This window comes from Heptranchias perlo, chromosome 2 (genome assembly GCF_035084215.1).
Source record: "Heptranchias perlo isolate sHepPer1 chromosome 2, sHepPer1.hap1, whole genome shotgun sequence".
NCBI lineage: Eukaryota > Metazoa > Chordata > Chondrichthyes > Hexanchiformes > Hexanchidae > Heptranchias > Heptranchias perlo.
The window spans coordinates 23,947,744-23,957,630 of NC_090326.1; the positions used below are offsets into that span (position 1 = coordinate 23,947,744).

Here is a 9,887-nt window from a genome sequence, read left to right on the forward strand (position 1 = left end):
GCATTTAGTAAATGGGGGAGACATGAGTGACGGGAGTGATGGGCGGGGGAGACAGGAGTGATGGGCGGGGGAGACGGGAGTGTTGGGCGGGGGGCGGGGGAGATGGGAGTGAAAGGTGGGGGTGCGGGGGAGACTCCTGGGTTCTGTGATTTTGCTTTCCCACAGAAGAGGAGAGATCGTCAGGCACTCGACTGCTTTTGGTTGAACTGTAAACTGTAGGTTTTAATCTAAGTTGGTCCACATGATGAATTAGTTTTCTATCCAGCTGGAGCTGGGAGACCACCGCGTTTTGTATATTGTGTTAATACTAGTCATCAGCCAAACTCGCTTCCGTTCTTCTGGAAGGTTTGGAGCCTCTATCAGGACAGCGGTCGACGTGTTTTTCTGGAGTTTTTTGCCCGAACTATTTAGCCTTTAACAAACCTCAAGACACCAGCCCCTAGTTGGTCTGTAAACATCAAGCTGCTGCTGAGTGACACTGTGGACCAGAGACACTGCATGGGAACCCTGTGTTCCATATCAACCCTGTCTGTCTGCTGCTTGGAATGGATGATTAATGAGTAGATATCAAGCTAATAAAACTCTATCTGCAGAAGGACGAGCTCTTAGCAACTACTCTCCTCACCCCAGAGGAACTGAGTGATGCAAGGTGTTAGCGTACTGCCCTTTCATGGGAACTGGGTTCCCATCCAGCCTAGACTCATAAGATAAGTCTCTTACCTCTGGGTTTGGACAGCCTCGAACCAGTTTCCTGCAAGTGCGAGTCTAGATCACTAAAACTGCCCACTATTCGCACAAACTTGCACTAAATTGGCCATCTAGGTCAAAGGATGGCTGGGAATTGGATAAATACTTGAAATGGAAGCATTTGCAGGGCTATGGGGAAAGAGCAGGGGCAGTGGGACCAATTTCAAAGAGCCGGCACAGGCACGAAGGGCAGAATGGCCTCCTGTGCTGTATGATTCTATGGGCTAAATGAAAGTGTCACACTGGCGCATTGGGAGGTACTCTTTTGAGGCTTAAGATGTTGGGATAGAGCAGAGGAACTTTATTCTCCACCTGACCTATGAGTGCTTCATGATAGCACTGATGTCCAAAATGGAATGGTGCTCCATTCTCCAGCACTGACATCCTGCACCTTAATAAGCTCAAGTGCTGATCTGCTATAGTACTTGCTCCTCGACCGTACTACTTTAAGAAGCAACCTCACAAGAGGGGAATACTATTGCTGTGTCCAGTGTGAGTTCCTCCGCCCCCCCCCCCCCCCCGCCCCAGTAGTATGGAGTCTCCAGGATATTTCCATTTCTCATATTAGCCAATCTTGTAGTCATGCTATATGAGACTGCCAAGTTACTGATGAATTATATCTCAAAAATCACACAACAAATGTTTCCTGTGTATTCATATGGGATGACAGCATTGTCTTTGGAAAGTGGTATGGAAACTGGGCTGGATGTGAGGGAATGTGCTGGAAGTTACTATAGCCTGGTCAAATTTGCATCCGCTGTTTCTTCTAGTTGAGAAAGGCATTGGAAGATTTCCCCAGCTCGCAAGATTATGGTGGTATCGTAAACGTATCGGAACGATTTCCAACAGTCGCTAATTGCACCGATATCGTAAACATAACGGGATGATTTCCACAGTCGCCAATTGCAACAATGTCATTTTTTTTATTCGTTCATGGGATGTGGGCATCACTGGCAAGGCCGGCATTTATTGCCCAACCCTAATTGCCCTTGAGAAGGTGGTGGTGAGCCGCCTTCTTGAACCGCTGCAGTCTGTGTGGTGACGGTTCTCCCACAGTGCTGTTAGGAAGGGAGTTCCAGGATTTTGACCCAGCGACGATGAAGGAACGGCGATATATTTCCAAGTCGGGTTGGTGTGTGACTTGGAGGGGAACGTGCAGGTGGTGTTGTTCCCATGTGCCTGCTGCTCTTGTCCTTCTAGGTGGTAGAGGTCGCGGGTTTGGGAGGTGCTGTCGAAGAAGCCTTGGCGAGTTGCTGCAGTGCATCCTGTGGATGGTGACACACTGCAGCCACAGTGCGCCGGTAGTGAAGGGAGTGAATGATTAGGGTGGTGGATGGGGTGCCAATCAAGCGGGCTGCTTTATCTTGGATGGTGTTGAGCTTCTTGAGTGTTGTTGGAGCTGCACTCATCCAAGCAAGTGGAGAGTATTCCATCACACTCCTGACTTGTGCCTTGTAGATGGTGGAAAGGCTTCGGGGAGTCAGGAGGTGAGTCACTCGCCGCAGAATACCCAGCCTCTGACCTGCTCTCGTAGCCACAGTATTTATATGGCTGGTCCAGTTAAGTTTCTGGTCAATGGTGACCCCCAGGATGTTGACGGTGGGGGATTCGGCAATGGTAATGCCGTTGAACGTTGAATGTCAAGGGGAGGTGGTTAGACTCTCTCTTGGAGATGGTCATTGCCTGGCACTTATCTGGCGCGAATGTTACTTGCCACTTATGAGCCCAAGCCTGGGTGTTGTCCAGGTCTTGCTGCATGCGGGCTCGGACTGCTTCATTATTTGAGGGGTTGCGAATGGAACTGAACACTGTGCAATCATCAGCGAACATCCCCATTTCTGACCTTATGATGGAGGGAAGGTCATTGATGAAGCAGCTGAAGATGGTTAGGCCTAGGACACTGCCCTGAGGAACTCCTGCAGCAATGTCCTGGGGCTGAGATGATTGGCCTCCAACAACCAATACCATCTTCCTTTGTGCCAGGTATGACTCCATCCACTGGAGAGTTTTCCCCCTGATTCCCATTGACTCCAATTTTACTGGGCTCCTTGGTGCCACACTCGGTCAAATGCTGCCTTGATGTCAAGGGCAGTTACTCTCACCTCACCTCTGGAATTCAGCTCTTTTGTCAATGTTTGGACCAAGGCTGTAATGAGGTCTGGAGCAGAGTGGTCCTGGCAGAACCCAAACTGAGCATCGGTGAGCAGGTTATTGGTGAGTAAGTGCCACTTGATAGCACTGTCGACGACACCTTCCATCACTTTGCTGATGATTGGGAGTAGACTGATGGGGCGGTAATTGGCCGGATTGGATTTGTCCTGCTTTTTGTGGACAGGACATACCTGGGCAATTTTCCACATTGTCGGGTGGATGCCAGTGTTGTAGCTGTACTGGAACAGTTTGGCTAGAGGAGCGGCTAGTTCTGGAGCACAAGTCTTCAGCACTTCAGCCGGGATGTTGTCGGGGCCTGTAGCCTTTGCTGTATCCAGTGCACTCAGCCGTTTCTTGATATCACATGGAGTGAATCGAATTGGCTGAAGACTGGCTTCTGTGATGGTGGGGATATTGGGAGTAGGCCGAGATGAATCGTCCACTTGGCACTTCTGGCTGAAGATGTTTGCAAACGCTTCAGCCTTGTCTTTTGCACTCACGTACTGGACTCTGCCATCATTGAGGATGGGGATATTTACAGAGCCTCCTCCTCCTGTTAGTTGTTTAATTGTCCACCACCATTCACGACTGGATTTGGCAGGACTGCAGAGCTTTGATCTGATCCGTTGGTTGTGGAATCGCTTAGCTCTGTCTATAGTATGTTGCTTCCGCTGTTTAGCATGCATGTAGTCCTGAGTTGTAGCTTGACCAGGTTGGCACCTCATTTTTAGGTACACCTGGTGCTGCTCCTGGCATGCTCTTCCACACTCCTCATTGAACCAGGGTTGATCCCCTGGCTTGTTGGTAATGGTAGAGTGGGGAATATGTCGGGCCATGAGGTTACAGATTGTGCTGGAATACAATTCTGCTGCTGCTGATGGCCCACAGCGCCTCATGGATGCCCAGTTTTGAGCTGCTAGATCTGTTCTGAATCTATCCCATTTAGCACGGTGATAGTGCCACACAACACGTTGGATGGTGTCCTCAGTGCGAAGACGGGACTTCATCTCCATGAGGACTGTGCAGTGGTCACTCCTACCAATACTGTCATGAACAGATGCATCTGTGACAGGTAGATTGGTGAGGACGAGGTCAAGTAGGCTTTTCCCTTGTGTTGGTTTACTCACCACCTGCCGCAGACCCAGTCTGGCAGCTATGTCCTTCAGGACTCGGCCAGCTCGTTCAGTAGTGGTGCTACCGAGCCACTCTTGGTGATGGACATTGAAGTCCCCCACCCAGAGTACATTCTATGCCCTTGCTACCCTCAGTGCTTCCTCCAAGTGGTGCTCAACATGGAGGAGAACTGGTTCATCAGCTGAGGGAGGGAGGTAGGTGGTAATCAGCAGGAGGTTTCCTTCATAGTGGGATGATTTCTACTAGTCATCAATTGCAACAATATCGTAAACATAACGGGCTGATTTTCTATGAGCACTATTTCTAGTGAAATTGTAAATGTGTTTTAAAAATGCATTTATAAAGTTGCATAGCTATGAGGGGAAATCTTTTCCACTGGATTTGCCAGCGGGTAAGAGATTTCAACAAGATGTATTTGTGTGTCCTTTATCGGGGCCCATACCGTGATTCACTGTGACTCCTTTCAGCTCCCTGGCCCTAGGAATACTGGAACATTAGGAACAGGAGTAGGCCATTCAGCCCCTCGAGCCTGCTCTGCCTTTCAATTAGATCATAGCTGATCTGCACCTCAACTCTATTTTCTCACTTTTGCTCCATATCCCTTGATACCCTTACCTAACAAAAATCTATCAATCTCAGTCTTGAAAGCTCCAATTGACCTCCAGAATCCACAGCCTTTTGTGGGTAGAGTTCCAAATTTCTACCACCCTTTCCTGAGTTCGCTCCTGACTGGCCAAGCTCTAATTTTAAAATTAATCCCCCTTGTTCTTGAATCCCCCCACCAGAGGAAATAGTTTCTCCGAGTATCTACCCTAATTTGCTATTAAATGTTTTTCTCCACAGAAGTGAAGGACTACGAGCCTGCATTTGGTTCCAAGGTCCGGGAGCATCCCTGTGTGGAAAGTATGAAGGATGTTGTTCTGAGAGACCGGGGAAGGCCTGAGATCCCCAACAGCTGGCTTAATCACCAGGTACTTTAACTATCGTTGTTTCCAGTAAATAATTTAGTATCATTCAGGAGTTGACCGTCACTTATTATTTTTGCCTATGAAGACGTGCATCTGTGCTCTGGATCATGAACCAGGACTTCCCCCACATCCTTGATACAGAACACCAGAGCTAGACTCTCTCAGGGATTTGGTTTTGCAGTAATAGCACTCAGCAATTACAAGAGTGCAAGAAAGCAGGCATAACGAAGAGTCCATTCAACCTATCAGTCCAACCACACACCCTCAGTACTGGTGTCAACTGTGGCTCAGTAGTAGCACTCTCTCCTCGGAGTCAGACAGTTGTGGGTTCAGGCCCCATTCCAGAGACTTGAGCCTATAATCTCGGCTTCAGTACAGTACTGAGAGAGTGCTGCAGTGTCAGAGATGCCGCCTTTGGGATGAGATGTTAAACCGAGGCCCCGTCTGCCTCTCAGGTGGAAGTAAAAGATCCAATGGTGCTATTTTAAAGAAGAGCAGAGGGGTTCTCCCTGGTGCCCTGGTCAATATTTATCCCTCAACCGACATCACTAAAAACAGATTATCTGGTCATTATCACGTTGCTGTTTGTGGGATCTTGCTGTGCGCAAATTGACTGCCGTATTTCGAACACCACAACAGTGACTACATTTCAAAATTACTTCATTGGCTGTAAAGTCTTGAGGTTGTGAAAGGTGCTGTATAAAAGCAGTAGCACTCTCGCCTCTGAGTCAGGAGGTTGGGACGTGCTTTAGAAGATCTTGGGGATATGAAAGGCACTGTGTAAATGCAAGTTCTTTTTTTTGCTCTTTGTATTTGAACATTACAATATGAACAACAGTGAGCATTCTTGACATCACAATCATTTTACAAGCAGCATGCTTATTCTATAGGTGCAAGTCATTTGGATGTTCGAGGCTAGAACCCATCAATTTGTCCTGGATTATTACAGAGATTACATGTTATTCCACCTCCCCAAGAATAGCTGGTCTAATGAGATAAGGCCTTGTAAAATGGAGCTAAGCCCCATTAACAATCTGGGAAAGATGGATCCACTTGATGTTCTAGCCACTTGGTTATGTAGAGCAGGCATGTGTGTTCTATCTATTCCTGTTAACGCTCTCCAGCTCTACTATTACTGTCACTTCATTATGGAGCTGATAATAGAGACCCCACCCTCTGCGTGCACTGTCCAGGTTCAAAAATAAGCTGATCTCACCAGATAACGTGAGTTGAGCTTATTTTAAGGAAAGAACTTACATTTCTATAGCGTCTTTCACGTGCTCAGAACATCCCAAAGCGCTTCACGGCCAATGAAGTACTTTTTGAAGTGCCGTCCCTGTTGTAATGAGAATGTGGTTGCCCATTTGTGTGCTCCCGGTAGGCAGCTCACCGATTTTGGTGGCAGGAAATCGGGCAGCGTTGCAGCTTCTCAAGGGTCTTCTGCGATAGCTTAAAGGGGAGGTGAACTTTTTTCTGTCTGTTGCGGAGAGAAGCAAATCTGTGGAGCAGCGGATAAGATGAGTTCAGAACCTATAGCAGCAATTACAAGCACTTTAAGGTGAAAGAAAACCCATTATCTACCGCAAGAAAGATGTCTCCGAAAGCGCAGACAACGTTGCCTGAGAGCAGCTGAGGACCCCTTTAAATATTGTTCCAAACGGCTGGGCATTTGCCTGCACTTGTGTGTATATGAACATATAGAAGTTTATTTTCAGGCCGCACCTGTTTTTGAGCAATAATGAGATGAAAATCGCCCCCTATCAGCTTAAATTTCCAACAGCAGTTCCAAATGTTAGGACTGGTCAATGGAGGGGGATGCAGGGCACCAGGGAGGGGTGAGTTGGTAGTCAAATGTTGTTTTGTAATGGACCCTGCCTTCCAGTGTCCATCCAAACCCTCTCGCCATCCCCTAGAAATAATTGTAGTTTCCCTCAAATTTTAAGTCTTCGTCCTAATGAGAAGTTTAATCCTAATTTGGATATGTTGGCAACAAATACAATAATTTTAATCAACGACAGTCCGCAGCACTGGTTGACTAGGCGTGATCAGCACAGTTACTGGCCTGCTCCCATTGGAATATGAAACCAATATACAAAAGGCGTAAGATCTGATATAATTTAGTACTGAAGTGAGTTCCTGGTTGGCAGGAAGTGCCTGCAACAGGAAGTTCCTGTCTGTTTTACCCCTCTAGTTCTTTGAGGTGAATCGGGCCATATTTCCAAAATAGAACACGTCACTTACCACATCACTGAGGCTGATTCAGGCACTGCTCTGACCTCTCCACAATGGCTGGTGCTCAGTACTCATATGTATGTCCGTTCAGGTAAATGCTGAGCCTGTACACTAAAGAAAAAAACCTGCATTCTTATAGCATCTTTCACGACCTCCGGTCATGCCGAAGTGTTTTATTGTCACTGTTGTAATAAAGTGTAGCCTTGTGTCCTTTGAAGAATACAAATAATAACTTCCTATTTATATAGCACCTTTAACATAGCAAAACGTCCCATGGCTCTTCACAGAGGTGTAATCAGACAAAAATGAACACTGAACCAAAGAATTATTTAGGAAAGGCTGGCCAAAAGCTTGGTTTAAAAAGGTGGGTTTTAAGGAGGGCCTTTAAAGGAGGAGAGAGAAGTGGCGAGGGTGTCCAGATCATGGGGCCTACCTAGCTGAAGGCAGGGCCGCCAATGGTGGGGCGAAGTGAGGGGGGGGGGGGCGGGGGGGGGGGGCGGGGGGGGGGGGGAGATGCACAAGAGGCCAGAGTCTGAGAAATATAGAGTTCTGGAGAGGAGGGAGGTTGTAAGGTTGGAGGAGGTTAGAGATCAGGAGGGTCGAGGCCATGAAGAGATTTAAACATAAGGATTTTAAATTGGAAGCATTGGGGGACCAGGAGGCAACACAGATCAATGAGGTCAGGGGAGATGGGTGAGCGGGACTTGATGCTGGATAGAGTATGGATAGCATTGCTGTAGGAGTCTATACCCAAGTCAGCCATTAGATGCCTCAACATAACAAGTTACCTTACTCGATGACCTAGAGGAATGTAAAGTATACCATTGCAGGCAGATTTGATAACTAGTTTGGAGCAAGTAACCGTTGGTTTTGTGTTGACACTTCACCCACATGTGCCTTTATTGGAGTCAGCATATTTTTATCCAAACTTCATGTAAAGATTGTCCTCTCTTCCTCTGTTTTACAGCTGGTACAACAGCTATGTGAAATCATTGTGGAATGCTGGGATCATGATCCAGAAGCCCGTCTCACCGCACAGTGCGTAGTGGAGCGCTTCAATGACCTGGAACAGATGGACAAACTCTCTGGCCGGAGCTGCTCCGAAGAGAAGATTCCGGAAGATTGCTCTGTCACTGAGACCAAACAGAACCTGAGGGCAGTCACCGTGGTGTAAAGAATAGCGAGTGGACAAAAGAAAACAAAACAAACAAAGGGAAAGAAGCGGTCCACTTGTAGGGGGCAGTTTGATGGAAAGTCCTGCTTCACTCCTGCAGAAGAAACTCCCACGAGGGACGGGCCATTCTTCACGGAGAGTGGAATTCTGGGAACTCCGAAGTTCCCAGATGTTTCGTTTTGTCATAGGATTACAAATTCTGACCAGCAACTGCTCAGGAAACCAAAGATTCCATCATGTAACCCTCATCCTTGCACTTTATTAGTATGTATATATATATCGGTATATACTTCAAGGAACTTCCAATGTTTTCTTTCTATATTCAAAGAAGGATAGTCACAGGGACAAGTGTGCCTGTTTAACAATGTTAAAGAGTTGCATGCAGCGACAAGCTGCTTAAAAATGCCCCCCCCCACCCAATGTATATTTTCATTCATTTATTCATTCGTTTGGTATGATATAGGAGCAAATTCACACGTTCTGCCCTTAGCACATCCCGCTGCCATTGTGAAATAAGAACTGAACACTGCGGACTACGTTGGAAAGACTGAAGACTACCATATGAATGGGTTCAAGAAGTAAAGATCGGGGAGGAGTGGAGGGAGCTTCAGGAACCCGGCCCAGACCTGACGCGTTAAAGCTGGAGATCGATGTTTGTTGTTGACCTAACATATACCGTTGTCCTCTCGCTGGGGCGTGAAACTGTGCAGTAAAACCAAATCTATTCATTCTGTTGGACAAGTGGGTTCTACTGATATGCTGGCCTGGTGGTGTACTAGGGTCGATTGATTTACATAACTAGCAGGAGAATGGCCTTGTCAGATGATAGTAAGGCTAGCAATGCTTCAAGTTGGTCTACTTCTGCCTTGAGTACCCTGAAACCTTTAGTAGATAGGACACCTGATCTAGAGTCTGTGAGGTAGTCATCAGGCAGGAGATGTTGGGTATAACGCTATGTCTGTCTGAAACGCCACTGCATCCACCTTATCATCGTCATGTCCAATAAAATCGGCTGCTTTATTGTTGCACCAGAGTCCGAATGATGCCAACTTTCAACAGGAAGACTAAGCAGCTCTCCTAGTGGCCTAGTGGGTAATTGCAGCACTTAAGACATAACAAACTGGCAGTGGGCAGGCTTGTTTCCTGAGTCAGGTGACCTCACACGGACAGCAGGTTGCAGTGCTCCAGTTGACCTCAGCGTCCTTGTGCTGGGAGGGAAAAAGCAGTTGGAATTCCATTGTCTAGCGGCCCCTGCGTTGGACAGGACTAGGTTTGGTTTTAATGGCCTCTGGTCAATTTTTTTTTTAATTCATTCTCGGGATGTGGGTATCGCTGGCAAGGCTGGCATTTATTGCCCATCCCTAGTTGCCCTAGAGACAACTGAGTGGCTTGCTAGGCCACTTCTGAAGGGAATGAAGAGTCAACCACGTTGGTGTGGGACTGGAGTCACATATAGCGCCAGACCGGGTAAGGACGGCAGG

The 9,887-nt window shown here is 47.3% G+C and overlaps 1 protein-coding gene across 1 annotated transcript in view; it reads left to right on the forward strand.

Moving 5' to 3' along the window:
* tgfbr2b (transforming growth factor beta receptor 2b) overlaps nt 1–9,432 on the forward strand; it is a 75,611-nt gene extending 66,179 nt beyond the window's left edge. Inside the window, exons 6-7 of the mRNA XM_068001152.1 lie at nt 4,876–5,003; nt 8,200–9,432. Of these exons, the coding sequence (XP_067857253.1) occupies nt 4,876–5,003; nt 8,200–8,406 (335 nt within the window). The 3' untranslated portion in view covers nt 8,407–9,432. The remainder of the gene's footprint in view (nt 1–4,875; nt 5,004–8,199) is intronic.
* Nucleotides 9,433–9,887: the final 455 nt, after the last annotated feature.